The sequence below is a fragment of the Bos javanicus genome, chromosome 3 (assembly GCF_032452875.1).
Source record: "Bos javanicus breed banteng chromosome 3, ARS-OSU_banteng_1.0, whole genome shotgun sequence".
In the NCBI taxonomy this organism is placed as follows: Eukaryota; Metazoa; Chordata; class Mammalia; order Artiodactyla; family Bovidae; genus Bos; species Bos javanicus.
In genome coordinates, this window is record NC_083870.1 from 15,721,622 (window position 1) to 15,735,664 (window position 14,043).

The following is a 14,043-nucleotide window of genomic DNA, read 5'->3' on the forward strand; positions in this document are numbered from 1 at the left end:
CTAGATAAAGAATTCTAAGACATACACGGCAAAAGCCCTCCGGAACCTTAGAATATGGTGAGAAATTCTAGGGCCTTTAAAGAGCCACAGAACCTGGTGGGCCTCACCTGGAGACAGGCAAACATTTAGTCTCCTCAGCCATGTCCAAGGTCACGAAGGATGCTGTGCAGCCCTTGGAGGCAGAGGAGCCGAGCGTGGCGCGGGCTGTGGTCCGCAGCACGGGGGGCTTTATCCTGGGCTTGTCCCTGGCCACAGCCTATGGGCTGCTGGAGCTGCTGGTGGAAGGGCATAGCCCCTGGGGCTGCCTGGTGGGCACCTTCACTTTGGCCGCCTTCCTTAGTCTGGGCATGGGATTCTCCCGCCAGGTCCGGGTCACTGTCCTTTTGCTGCTGCCCCAGGCCTTCTCCAGTGAGTTTGGCGCCCAGTGCAGGGGGTGGGCCCAGTGGAGGGCCTGGGGCAGGAGGGATCTTGCGGGAGAGGGAGGTTGAGGGAAGCCCTGCTGCCTTCTGTACGGCGCTTGTACATGCTGCCATGGGCAAGGCTGCTGGCTTGGTTCCCACGGTGCTCTCTCCCCAGAGCAGGGCCGGACACTGCTGTTGGTGGCTGCCTTTGGGTTGGTGTTGCAAGGGCCTTGTGCCAACACCCTGCGCAACTTCACCCAGGCCAGTGAGGCTGTGGCCTGTGGGGCAGAACTGGCCCTGAACCAGACCGCCAAAGTGCTGGAGAGGGCCAAGCAGCCCCTCGTCAGTAAGGCCACCCACCTCCATGGGCCCCCGCACTCCCCTCCGCCTGCGCGTTCACAGTCCTCTGGCTCCATTCCTCTCTGTTGGTCCTGGGCCTTAACTTCAAAGCATCCAGCAGGACCCCCTGACCCTCGCTCTCTGGCCCACTCCACTGCCAGATGGATTATCTCCCAGACCCCAGCATCTGGACAGCTCCCCTGCTCCACTCCCTACTCCAGGGTAATGGTTAGAACCAGCCTCTAGAGGAGGAGACCCAACCGGACCCCTGCCCCTGCCTCTCAGGTGCTCTGAACAAGATTAAAGCCATTGCCCAGAGAGCCAAGCAGGTGGCTGACCGGGTCCGAAAGTTCTTCCGGTCAATCATGGATGGCGTGAAGCACGTAGGTCAGCACGTTAGCATGTCTGTTTTGGGGGGCCAGGATTTACCCAGTCTCCTTACCCTCACCCCTGTCCAGGACTTCTTGGGCCCTGCCAGAGTGCTAACTAGACCCCACTGGATAAAGCACAGCCCGGCCCCTGACCACAGGCCTTTCCGGCCCCGGGTGCTGCCCTGGTGTTCCCCCCAACCCCCCTGAGAAGATGCTGCAGGACTCCTGGGTACCAGCCCCGTAGCCGTTCCCAGCCAGGGCCCTGCGGAACGTGTGGTATTGGCTCCTGCACATCGGCGATGTGTGCAACTCGGAGCTGGGCAACCCCTACTTGAAGTGTGCTCGGGTCTTTGATGACGCCAAGGACAGCTGCATGAAGGTCATACCACAAGCCTACCACCTGTGCTTCGTGCTCATGCCCTTCAAGCTGATGCTCTGTGGACTTGCCAGTGGTGAGAGAATGTGGACTTACTGGTGGGAATGGGGGCCCGGCAAATGTAGGGGTCAGCTGGGTGAGCGGGCCCAGGTGAGCAGTAGTGTAGTCGTAGCGTGTATGTGTTTAGTCGTGTCTGATTCTTTGCGACTCCATGGACTGTAGCCCACCAGGCTCCTCAGTCCATGGGATTTCCCAGGCAAGAATACTGGAGTGGGTTGCCATTTCCTCCTCCAGGGGATCTTCCTGATCCAGGGATCAAATCCACATCTCCTGCTTTGGCAGGCAAATTCTTTACCACTGAGCCACCTGGGAAGCCCCCTTCCAGGGGACTAATGAGGGGCAATAAATATGGGGCCAACAAGGATGTTGGGTGCCATGCAGGATTAGGGAGCAGGTAGGGGGAAAACCAGTGTGGAGGGTGGGGTAGTAAGCAGAAGCCAACAGGTTTTGAGCTGATGTGGAGGCCAGCAGGAACAGTGAAAATTTGGGAGGCCCTGTGAGAGCAAGGTCTCTGGAGATTGGAGAGACAGGCTGCGTCTCCTTGCCCCTGCTGACACTCAGTCTTGGCTCTCAGTGGTCCAGGTGTTCTGCATCATCCCTGGCTATATCCAGACCTTCCTGCGAGAGACCATGAGTACCCGTGAGTGATCCCCGCCTAGCCCTACTCATGCGGTGCTCCCCGGAGGCCTCCCTCCCTCATATCAGCATGTGCCAACCCAGGAGTGCTCCCAGTCCACAGATGAGAATTCAGGGAAAGACCTCCAGAGGTTACCCAGGCCAATGTCCACGTTGTACAGATTAGGAAATTGGGGCCCAGTGAAGAGAGGGTGCTTCATTAAAGCCTGACTTGAGAGCAGGAGCTGGGGAGAGAAGCAGGGCCCCCTGTTCCTTGTGAAGGCAGAAGCCTGGTGCTAAGCGTGCATCGGCCATGGCATAGACTGTGGAGGCTCTGTCCCCTCCTCAGTCCACTGTAGGTCCGCACACTGGGGGTTTGTAGCTGACCTGGGAGCCATGGGACCCCTGGGCTGGCCAGGCCCCTCCAGGGTGCAGCCCTGCCCCCTTGTAACTCTCCTTGCTCACATCTCCCCTGGACACGGGGCCTCAGCTGTGAGGAATTTGATTAACCGAGTGCGTCAAGAGTTTGAGTTCAACATGACAGCCACCCATTACTTCTCTGTGGATCTCAACGCCTCTCGGAGCCTGTCCCAGGTAGCTCTGGACCTCCAGGAAGCCGTCAGCATGAAGCTGTACCGCGTCCGAGAGGCCTTGGCTCTGATGGGCTACACCACACCTCTGCTGCTCCTGCTTCTTTACCTCCAGTGAGGCGCTGGAGGGCCCCGCCAATGCAGGGGTGGGAGAGAGGGCTGTTGGGGGCCAGCTTGTCCCCATGGCATCCTGGGAGGCTGGAGCTCGTGGGCAGGGGTGAGAGTTGGGAGGGTGGTGGCCTGGGATGTCTGGTTGGGGCTGCTGAGGGGCCTCACGTGTGTCCCACCAGAGCCCTGTATTACCGGTACGGTTACCTGAACTGGGACAGTTTCAACAACGTCTACATCACCAGCCGATTCCTGCGCATGGAGGCTGTCCGCTCCAGGGCAGGACTGCCCACGGTGCTGCCGCTCACCGCCCATGAGGCCAGACACTACATCCAGCCAGGCAAGGGCCCTGAGGACCCGGAGATAGGGTCCCTCCAACCCCACTGCTCTGCCCAGAAGTGCTGGGCACAGGCCTGGCTCAGGGCAGGGCCAGAGATGGGGGACGACAGAGAAAAAGAAAATTTCAGGCTTGGGAGGTGGGGGAGACACAACCCTATCCTTGGGAAGCCTCAACCTAAAAGGGGGGGATGTCTCAGAGCATGCAAACAAAGAGAAGAGGGGCAGGTAATGCTTCTGGTAGCACCCCGGATGTCAAGACAGAGGGAAGGATAGGTGGAGAGTGGATGTGGAGCAAGGGAAGTGAAGCTGGGGAGGCTTTTGGAGGTGGTGAGCAAGAATGTGCATGCGTGCTGATATGGAGGTGAAGCAGCCAGCAGGAGGTGGGGAGCAGTGCTGTCTCTGAAGTGGGGGGCGGGGAACCACATAAGGGTATCAGGGATGCCTTAGAAGTGGGGATTCCTGGAGACTGAAAACTGGCCACCAGGTCAAGGTGGAGATACTAGGTGTGTATCTCGAGCCACAGAGGCCCTGCCCAGGAAGGGTGCTTCCTTCCCACTCTTGCACAGGGGTCCTCACAGCTTCCGCATCTTCCAGGTGAGCAGACATGACCCAGTCTGATGAGGGGCAGGAGCTGCCTCCAGGAGGGAGGTCTCTCTAGGAGCTAGGGTCTGGTGGGAAGGAGAATTGCGGAGAGTCCTCCTGACCAGCCCTCCCCCATGCAGGCTCCATCTTCTTGTCCCGGTGGGAGCAGATTTTTTGCATCCTGGCAATCTTCCACCTTGCCCGGCACCTCCTCCTCGTGCTGTTCCTGGTCTTCCTGGACTATGCCGTCTTCTGGGTCCTGGACCTGGCTCGGTACCACCTGCAGGGGGAGGTTGTGGCCCGAAGTGAGTGCCCAAATTTCCCTAGCTTCCTTAGTCCTGGGGGATGGCCTGAATGTCCCCCTGTCGCTGCTACTTACCAGCCGATGACATTGCCCGTCCTCCAACCCCATCCTCTGGTAACCCCTGTGCCCAGTTCAAGATTACACCATAACACAGTAGAGGAAAACACAAGCTCTAAAGTCAGACTGGCCTGGGGTTAAATCTCAGCAGTGTCCTTTACTAGATGGTGACCTTGAGCAGTTTGCTCAACCTCCCGGACCTTCAGTTGCCTCATCTGAACCATGGGACAGTAATGGAAGCAGCTTCTCTGGGTGGCTCTACATAGATGAGACCACATGTGTGAGTGCCTGGTGGACCTTGGATTGACAGCATGCCATAAACCACAGAACAGAGTTAATCTAATCCTTTATACCAGAGGCCCAACAGAAAAAGTAAAAAAAAAAAACAAAAACTCGAAACGATCGATAAAGCCCTTAGTTCAATACCTGCTACACAGTCAGTGCTTAACAAATGCTTTACTTTTGAAAAAATTTTAAAAATTTGATTGAAGTACAGTTGACGTACAGTGTTTTAATTTCTGCTGTACATCAAAGAGATTCAGTTATATGTAAATATATTTCTATTCCTTTTCATATTCTTTTCTATTATGATTTATCACAGGATACTGACTACAGCTCCCTGTGCCACACAGTAGGACCTTATTTATCCATCTTATATATAACAGCTTGCATCTGCCAATCCCACACTCCCAAACCTTCCCTCTCCCAACAAATGCTTTAAAATAAACGTTTCTGGGTGGTCATGGAGTCTGGGCATGGACCCATAGGCTATCAAGGTCATTTCAGATCTGGTGGCCTGAGAAGGCAGACCACGTAGGTACCAGTGCCAGCCAGTTCTGGACCACGGAGCCAGGCCTAGTTTCCAAGAGCTGATGCCGGGGCCTGGAGCACCATGAGGGGAGCCTGGGGGTGCCTGGGGGTCCCTGGGGGGCTTCTGGTGGAGCCTGGGGGCCATCTCTATGCTTTGCACCATCCACCTGCCACCCTCCAGAAGATGTGGTCTTTTGTGCATGGTGGAGTGGGCAGCTTCGAAGAACATCCCTCACACAGGGTCTCGCTGCCCAGGCCCTGTGTTCATGTCCATAACTGTGGAAGGCACTGGCTCCACGGGGAAGATTTACCGCGACCTAGTATCGGCATTCGATGTCCTCCAGCAAGGCAACATCACCGTCCTGTCCCGACGCTGCCAGCTGCATCCCTCAGAGCCCAACTCCACTGGTTACATAGTCATCGGTATCCACACCTCCGAGGGTACTGGGGGGACAGACAGTTCAGGGCATGAGGGGCACAGCCCGCTGAGGGTGAGTGTGGCTGGCACCTGGTGCCCCCCAGCGGCAGCTTACTGGGTCTGCTGTGCCCCCAGGCGTCATGTATGGCCTTTGCTTCTTTGTCACTTTGTTCGGCAACCATGTCAGTCGGCTGCGGCGGCTCATCTGTGCCTCCTACTACCCATCTCGGGAGCAGGTGAGGGGCCAAGGCCAGCTCCTGCTCCCCCTCAAGGGGGCTAAGCTCCTGGCTGGCTGTCTTGGTTTGGGGGAGTTCAGAAGCCTTCTGCAGCCCAGCTCTCTCCCTCTGGTTGAACCCCAAAGCAAATGACCTGGACCACAGAAGGGAGAAATGGTGCCTCTTGAGATAAAGCTTGCTTCCAAAGATTAGTTAAAACCCTGGGGAAGGGGACTTCCCTGGTGGCCCAGTGGCTCAGACTCCATGTTCCCAACTCAGGAGGCCCAGGTTTGATTCCTGGTCAGGGAACTAGACCCCACATGCCAAAACTAAGGATCTGGTGCAGCCAAATAAACAAATTAACAACAAAACAAATAAAAACCCTGGGGGACAGGAGCCATGCTGGTGTTGAGGTGGGAATGAAAACCTGCCATTTGTTTACTTACTCATGACTCATTGAGCACCTACTGTATGCTGGTCACCATGCCGGTCACCATGCCGGCGGCTTCAGGGATGCAGAGATGAACCAGACACAGTCTCGAGGCAGGTTTTAACAAAACAGTTACAATGGAAAAAGTATTTTTAGGAAATTCCCTGGCCATCCAGTGATTAGGACTCCGAGCTCCCACTGCAGGGGGTGACAGGGTGAGGGTGCAATCCCTGGTTGGAGAATTAAGACCCCACAAACCTTGGAGCACAGCCAAAAAAAAAAAGAGAAAGAAAAAAGTGTTTTTATTAAGGGATAAATAAACTGCTATGGAAACCCAGAGGAGGGGATGGGTGCGTCCACCTAGGGAAGCCCTGAAGTCTTCCCCCAGGAAGGGGCATTGAGCCAAGCCTACAAGGAGTCATAGGAAATGGAGAGAAGGTAAAGGTAAGGGGTGGGGTGAGTGCAGAGGGCATTCCAGGCAGACAGGATCAAGGGGACCCCATCCTTGACTTCCCCTCCACCAGGAGAGGATCTCCTACCTCTACAATGTACTTCTGAGCCGCCGAACCAAGCTGCTGGCTGCCCTGCAACGATCAGTGAGGAGACGGGCAGCTGACCACAGCCACATGAGCATCCTCCTAGTGCTGGCCGGACGGTAAGCCCACTGTCTTTCCTTATAAGAAGTGGAGTGAGAGGGAGTAGAAAAAGAACCAGACGTCAGAACGGATCACTGTCCTTCCTAGGTGTCCAGAGATTTGGTTGAAGAGGGTGCTCATTCATGAATGGATTGGGGATGAGACTCTGTAGGGGTGGGGAGTCAAAGGAGGAGGAGGACAGGAAGAAGGGAGGTTCTTGCTATAGTTGGAGGCATGGAGGTTAGACTGTAGGGAGACCTACCTTTGATTTGGAGGGTGATACGGAATGAAGCAGGGCAAAGACTAATAGAGTTTTGCCAAGAAAATGCACTGGTCATAACAAACACCCTCTTCCAACAACACAAGAGAAGACTCTATACATGGACATCACCGATGGTCAACACTGAAATCAGATTGATGATATTCTTTGCAGCCAAAGATGGAGAAGCTCTATACAGCCAGCAAAAACAAGACCAGGAGCTGACTGTGGCTCAGACCATGAACTCCTTACTGCCAAATTCAGACTTAAATTGAAGAAAGTAGGGAAAACCACTAGACCATTCAGGTATGACCTAAATCAAATCCCTTATGATTATACAGTGGAAGTGAGAAATAGATTTAAGGGACTAGATCTGATAGATAGAGTGCCTGATGAACTATGGAATGAGGTTCGTGACATTGTACAGGAGACAGGGATCAAGACCATCCCCATGGAAAAGAAATGCAAAAAAGCAAAATGGCTGTCTGGGGAGGCCTTACAAATAGCTGTGAAAAGAAGAGAAGTGAAAAGCAAAGGAGAAAAGGAAAGATATAAGCATCTGAATGCAGAGTTCCAAAGAATAGCAAGAAGAGATAAGAAAGCCTTCTTCAGCGATCAATGCAAAAAAATTGAGGGAAACAACAGAATGGGAAAGACTAGAGATCTCTTCAATAAAATTAGAGATACCAAGGGAACATTTCATGCAAAGATGGGCTCGATAAAGGACAGAAATGGTATGGACCTAACAGAAGCAGAAGACATTAAGAAGAGATGGCAAGAATACACAGAAGAACTGTACAAAAAAGATCTTCACGACCCAGATAATCACAATGGTGTGATCACTGACCTAGAGCCAGACATCCTGGAATGTGAAGTCAAGTGGGCCTTAGAAAGCATCACTATGAACAAAGCTAGTGGAGGTGATGGAATTCCAGTTGAGCTCTTTCAAATCCTGAAAGATGATGCTGTGAAAGTGCTGCACTCAATATGCCAGCAAATTTGGAAAACTCAGCAGTGGCCACAGGACTGGAAAAGGTCAGTTTTCATTCCAATTCCAAGGAAAAGCAATGCCAAAGAATGCTCAAACTACCGCACAATTGCACTCATCTCACACGCTAGTAAAGTAATGCTCAAAATTCTCCAAGCCAGGCTTCAGCAATATGTGAACCGTGAACTTCCTGATGTTCAAGCTGGTTTTAGAAAAGGCAGAAGAACCAGAGATCAAATTGCCAACATCTGCTGGATCATGGAAAAAGCAAGAGAGTTCCAGAAAAACATCTATTTCTGCTTTATTGACTATGCCAAAGCCTTTGATTGTGTGGATCACAATCAACTGTGGAAAATTCTGAAAGAGATGGGAATACCAGACCACCTGACCTGCCTCTTGAGAAATTTGTATGCAGGTCAGGAAGCAACAGTTAGAACTGGACATGGAACAACAGACTGGTTTCAAATAGGAAAAGGAGTTCGTCAAGGCTGTATATTGTCACCCTGTTTATTTAACTTATATGCAGAGTACATCATGAGAAACGCTGGACTGGAAGAAGCACAAGCTGGAATCAAGATTGCCAGGAGAAATATCAGTAACCTCAGATATGCGGATGACACCACCCTTATCGCATAAAGTGAAGAGGAACTCAAAAGCCTCTTGATGAAAGTGAAAGTGGAGAGTGAAAAAGTTGGCTTAAAGCTCAACATTCAGAAAACGAAGATCATGGCATCCAGTCTCATCACTTCATGGGAAATAGATGGGGAAACAGTGGAAACAGTGTCAGACTTTATTTTTGGGGGCTCCAAAACCACTGCAGATGGTGACTGCAGCCATGAAATTAAAAAACGCTTACTCCTTGGAAGGAAAGTTATGACCAACCTAGATAGCATATTCAAAAGCAGAGACATTACTTTGCCAACAAAGATCCGTCTAGTCAAGGCTTTGGTTTTTCCAGTGGTCATGTATGGATGTGAGAGTTGGACTGTGAAGAAGGCTGAGTGCCAAAGAATTGATGCTTTTGAACTGTGGTGTTGGAGAAGACTCCTGAGAGTCCCTTGGACTGCAAGGAGATCCAACCAGTCCATTCTGAAGGAGATTAGCCCTGGGATTTCTTTGGAAGGAATGATGCTAAAGCTGAAACTCCAGTACTTTGGCCACCTCATGCGAAGAGTTGACTCATTGGAAAAGACTGATGCTGGGAGGGATTGGGGGCAGGAGGAGAAGGGGACGACAGAGGATGAGATGGCTGGATGGCATCACCCACTCGATGGACGTGAGTCTGAGTGAACTCCGGGAGTTGGTGATGGACAGGGAGGCCTGGCGTGCTGCGATTCATGTGTTGCAAAGAGTTGTGTTGCAAAGAGTCGGACACAACTGAGTGACTGAACTGAACTGAACTGGAGAGGATGAGGGTTAGTTAGGCTGGCTGGGCTGGCCTGCTTTTTAAAAAATTAATTTAAAAAGTGTAACATAGTTGATTTACAATTATGTGTTAATTTCTGCTGTATTATATAGCAAAGTGATTTAGCCATCCACACATATACACTCTTTTTTAAAAAAATTATTTTTTGTTATGGTTTATCACAGAATATAGAATAAGGTTCCCTGTGTTATACAGTAGGGCTTTGTTATTTACCATTCTATATATACTAGTTTGCATCTGCAAACCCAAAATTCCCACTCCATCTCTGCATTTCCCCCTCCCCTTGCAACCACAAGTCTGTTCTCCATGTCTGTGAGTCTGTTTCCCCATGTCTGTGAGTCTCTTCCTCCATGTCTGTGAGTCTCTTCCTCCATGTCTGTGAGTCTGTTTCCCCATGTCTGTGAGTCTGTTCCTCCATGTCTGTGAGTCTGTTCCTCCATGTCTTTGAGTCTGTTTCCCCATGTCTGTGAGTCTGTTCCTCCATGTCTGTGAGTCTGTTTCATTAAAGTTCATCTGTGTCATATTTTAGATTCCACAAATAAGCGTTATCATATAGTATTTATCTTTCTGGTGTGAGAATTTGGTATGAGAATCTTCAGGTCCATCCATGTTGCTGCAAGTGGCATTATTTCGTCCTTTTCCTGGCTGAGTAGTACTCCACAGTACACATGCGCCACATCTTTATCCGTTCATCTGTCCATGGATGTTTAGGTTCCTTCCACGTCTTGGCTGTTGCATATAGTGCTGCTGTGAGCATAGGGGTGCATGTATCTTTTTGAATTATATTTTTGCCCAGATATATTGAGCTGACCTGCTTAGTGTCTGGGACCCTTCTCCTCAGGTGTTCCTGCCTGGTTCCATTTATCAGCTACTTCAGCCAGCATCAGACCTACTGCCTGGGCTGCGGGCAGCCACAGGACGAGGGAGACACAGAGAATTCGGTGGCCTGCGGTACCCCAGGCTGCAGAGGTGAGAGTTCCGGGGAGGATGCCTCTGCTGGGGCTCTCAGCATTTGTGACAGTCAGCTTTTATAACTTCTGTACCTCACCTTTTGTACCCCTCCCTTCCTTATGACGCATGTCCTCATTTACACAGAACCCTCAGGTAGCTCATTTTCTCTGTGTGCCTTAATCCTCCAGTGCAAGTAGAATTCCTATGCAAGTGGTATTGCAGCACTTCCCCAGAGTGCATGGTTTGATGAATGGTCTCCCCCTTGGGTGGAGTTGGGGAGGCAAGGGCTGAAAGCTCTGGAGCACAGTGCTGGGGTTGGGGTAGGGGAACAAGTTCAATTCCTTCCCTCCTGGCCTCCTCCAGGTCTCTTCTGTCTCACCTGCTTCCGTCTCCTGGGCAACACCTGCTCCGTGTGTGCATCTCCCCTCTCCTACCAGGAGGAGCTGGATCTAGAGCTGTGAGTCTCAGGCGACATGGGGTGGCTGGAGACTGTGGGAGCAGTGGGAGTGGCCACCCCTCCTGCAGGACCTCTGTAGGCTACTGAGATGGGAGGCTTCTCCAGGGACTCCAGTGACGAGGAGGGCCCCCGCCTATGGCTGGCTGCCGCCCACCGAAAGGGTCCTGAGCAGGAGGCGCTACTGCGGCAGCAGCTCCAGGAAGCGCTGGGCAGGACCCTCTCACGGGATTCCATGTCGGAATCCAGGTGAGCGGAAAACTTCAGGAGTGGGGGCTGGGAGGCCTAAGCACGTTCAGTCACATTTATCAAGGGTTTCTTGGGTGCCTGGCGCTCTGCTAGAGCTGGAGATATAAAAGGGGTGGTGGGGGGAGGTTTGCCCCATGCCTGCTGTGTCAGCACCCCTGCTCCGGGGTGAGTGGGGGAGAGTGACATCAAGTAGATAAGGGACAATGTAGACAGCGCCCCAAATGAGGAGTGAACCAGGCTCTGGGAAGCACAGAGGACTGAACACCCAGTTTGGGATGGAGGCTTCACGAAAGAAGTCAAAAAAATTGGTGGGCTTGATTTTCACTCACAGAGAGCCAAGTATATCAAATGCTGTGAGATTATCAAGTAGGATGAAGCCTGGAAGCCAGAGGGTTTGTTAGGCTGAGGAGTGCAAGAGAACATTCCAGGGGGAGGCTTGTGTGAGTCTGGAGAATATGGCACACTTAGAGGTGGGGGGAGGGTCAGGGAGAGGTGTATTTGTGGCTGGGTGGAGACAGCAGAGCATACTGGGAGATGAGGTTGGCCATCAAGGCAGGGAGAGGTGGGAGAGGGCCTCAGTTTACCATCTGAAGGTCCTCAGTCAGAAAGTGATGTATTTGTATTTGTCTTTGGGGACAATAAGCTAAGAAGGCAGAGTGGAGGCAGGGTGGGAGCAGGGAGACCAGAGAGGAGGCTGTCTTAGCTCAGGAAAAGTTGGTGATGGCCTCAGGATTGAGGTGCTGAGAATGACAGGGAGCTTGTGTTTGGAACTGGGTAGTGTTAGGGCAAGAGGAGAAACAGGTTCTGCAGAAACAATGGCCCAGTTCTAGACCTTTCTGGTATCTGTAGGGAATCCACTGGGAATGCCCAGGGGACAGTTAGAAAAGGGCAGGGCTCTGGGCCAGAGGTATCTTTTGGGGGGTTGTTGACTTGGAGACTGAGAGAGATGAGCTGGATCACCCTGGTGGAGGGCAGGGCAGCAGAGGAGGGGGCAGGGACAGGACCCTGAGGGGCTCCATCACAAACCAAGGAGGGGAGAGACTCAAGAACAGAGAGCCAAGCAGATCCAATGCTGTGAGATGATCAAGTAGGATGAAGCCTAAAGACTGGCCATTGAATTTGGTGGTCGAGAGATTCTTGGAGTGGCTTGTGGGACTATTTCTCATGGTGTGGGGAAGGCCAAAACCAGTCCTCGTGGGTTGAGGTGGGTGACTAGTAGAGAAGACTCAGAAACAGGGTACTTGGCTCTGTGTCACTGTTGCAAGAAGTTTGGGAATTCTTTTTTTTTTTTTTAATATAACTGCTATAGTTTAAAAAAGGAAGCTTGATGGTAAAGAGGGGAGAGTTAGCTTCATAGAACAAGAGAGTAGCTTGAAGGGAACCTAAAAGACTTTTCTTTATCCAAGAAAAAGCTTGTTCTTTACCCAAGTATGGGGAGATTTGAGGATTTCAGAGATGAAAAAAGTGTTGAAGAGTGAGAGATGCCGGAGAGATGGGATCTAGGGCCAGGTGAACAGGGTGGCCTCAAATAGGACCGGGCTCGCCCGAGGCAGGAGGGGAGAGGGCATGTTCCTCCCAGCAGAGCTGAGCCTGCTCCAGTCTGGTGGCCTTGCTTTTCTCAGGGTGAGGGGGTGGGGGTGGGGACTGGGGGTGGGGATAGGAGGCATGCACACCTGCTGAAACAGTAAAGAATGGGGTTGGGAGTGGAATAAAGGTTTCAAGGAGTGGGTGGTGGAGGTTGAAATGCCTGCCTTGGGGAGTGTGCAAAGGAGCCAACTGGGGAGGTTAAGAGATTTCCAGGGAGCGTTAAAGGCTCAGATGAAGTTGAAAATCATCACGTGTAATGAGACTCCAGCATGCTAGGTTACGTGGGTTTCCCCAGCAAATGTGGTAGCCATGAATGGGCTTCCAGGGTTAAAGGCTTTTTCTGGGCAGGTCAGGAGATGACGGGGTGAGAATTGGGGTGTTTTAGTCAGAGTATCTAAGATGACTGGGGAAGAGAAAGGGGTTGAGACCCCAGTGGGCAGCCCAAGGTCCATGTGTTGCTGGGGTGTTAAAGCAGAGGCCAGGAAGGATGCAGACAATGGGCCAGGCCCAGGAAGAATCCAGGGGCTAAATCCAGAGAGTAGCCAAGATTGAGGGTGATGTCCGAGTAGGAGCAGAGAGGAAGGTCATTATGGCCAAGGAGGTTGAGGATTGGAAGTGTCTGGAATGTTGTGTTGGAAGACTGTGCCCACCAGCGAGAAAGCAGCTGGGCCACAAGAGCGGCTCAAGTCTGGTACCAGCACCCTGGATGCGTATGGCAGGATGTCAGCAGGGCCTGGGGAGATAGGCACAGCCCGGGAGTGTAGCTTCCACGGCAGCCAGGGGCTTTGCAATACGCCACAGGCAGGCCAAGTCTGAGAAAGACAAGTAACCTCCACTTGGGAGGACTGAAGAGAAAACTGTCCAGTGGTCACATTCCAGTGTGAATGGGGCACCGGAAGTTAGTAATGAATTCAGAGGCTGAAGGGGAAGGAAAGTTTTATTTTGAGCGGTTCCAGAGGGCTCAATGAAGTTAAAAGCTGGGCAGCCAGGGAGGTACACTACAGCCTTGAGTGAGTATTATTTCCGAGGTCACTACTGGTTCTGCCCTTGCAAAGCACATGACCTTGGGCACATCATTGCCCACTCATCTCTGAGCCTAAAGTCAGAAGATATCTACAGACACACGCTGGCTTGCCTTGGAGGGGCCTGTGAGAGCCGCAGTGGCTGGAAGATAACAGGAGCCAAATCTGAATAGACAGGGCAGGTGCAGGAGGCAGGAAGTCACCTGTGAAAACAGAATCCTGGTGACTGGGCCACCCTCTTCCTCTCCTTACTAGTGACCTGGATGAGGAGAAGGGGCTTCGGGAGAGAAGGCACAGGTAGCCACTCCAACCTGAGGCCCCATCTGTCAGCAGCCCCCTCAGCCCCACTGACCACCTCAGAAATCCTCTGCCCTCAAAGCAGTCCCATCTCTCATTTCCCTCTCCTCCCCATCCCTCCCACCAACCTCCAAAATAAAGAAACCAAAGGTGGACACAA

The 14,043-nt window shown here is 52.2% G+C and overlaps 1 protein-coding gene across 2 annotated transcripts; it reads left to right on the forward strand.

Annotated features, from left to right (window-relative positions):
* The first annotated feature begins 67 nt into the window (after positions 1-67).
* On the forward strand, positions 68-14,043 carry DCST2 (DC-STAMP domain containing 2). 2 transcript variants are annotated; one of them, XM_061404285.1, is made up of 15 exons: positions 68-408; positions 577-747; positions 1,026-1,127; positions 1,366-1,563; positions 2,122-2,187; positions 2,653-2,866; positions 3,043-3,200; positions 3,922-4,086; positions 5,193-5,375; positions 5,506-5,606; positions 6,540-6,670; positions 10,165-10,292; positions 10,638-10,731; positions 10,837-10,977; positions 13,842-14,043. In XM_061404285.1, exons 1-15 carry the CDS (start codon positions 141-143, stop codon positions 13,885-13,887), a joined length of 2,166 nt encoding a protein of 721 aa, XP_061260269.1. In that variant the 5' UTR covers positions 68-140; the 3' UTR covers positions 13,888-14,043. The 2 variants fall into 2 exon arrangements, with proteins under 2 accessions (XP_061260269.1, XP_061260280.1); XM_061404296.1 differs by having other exon boundaries at positions 5,208-5,375.

Excerpts from the sequence above, each read along its gene's own strand:
- DCST2 (XM_061404285.1), top strand. The coding sequence starts at position 141 with ATGTCCAAGGTCACGAAGGATGCTGTGCAGCCCTTGGAGGCAGAGGAG. Across the intron at positions 2,867-3,042 it reads CTCCTGCTTCTTTACCTCCA|AGCCCTGTATTACCGGTACG; the intron begins GTGAGGCGCTGG and ends GTGTCCCACCAG. Across the intron at positions 5,376-5,505 it reads CACTGGTTACATAGTCATCG|GCGTCATGTATGGCCTTTGC; the intron begins GTATCCACACCT and ends CTGTGCCCCCAG.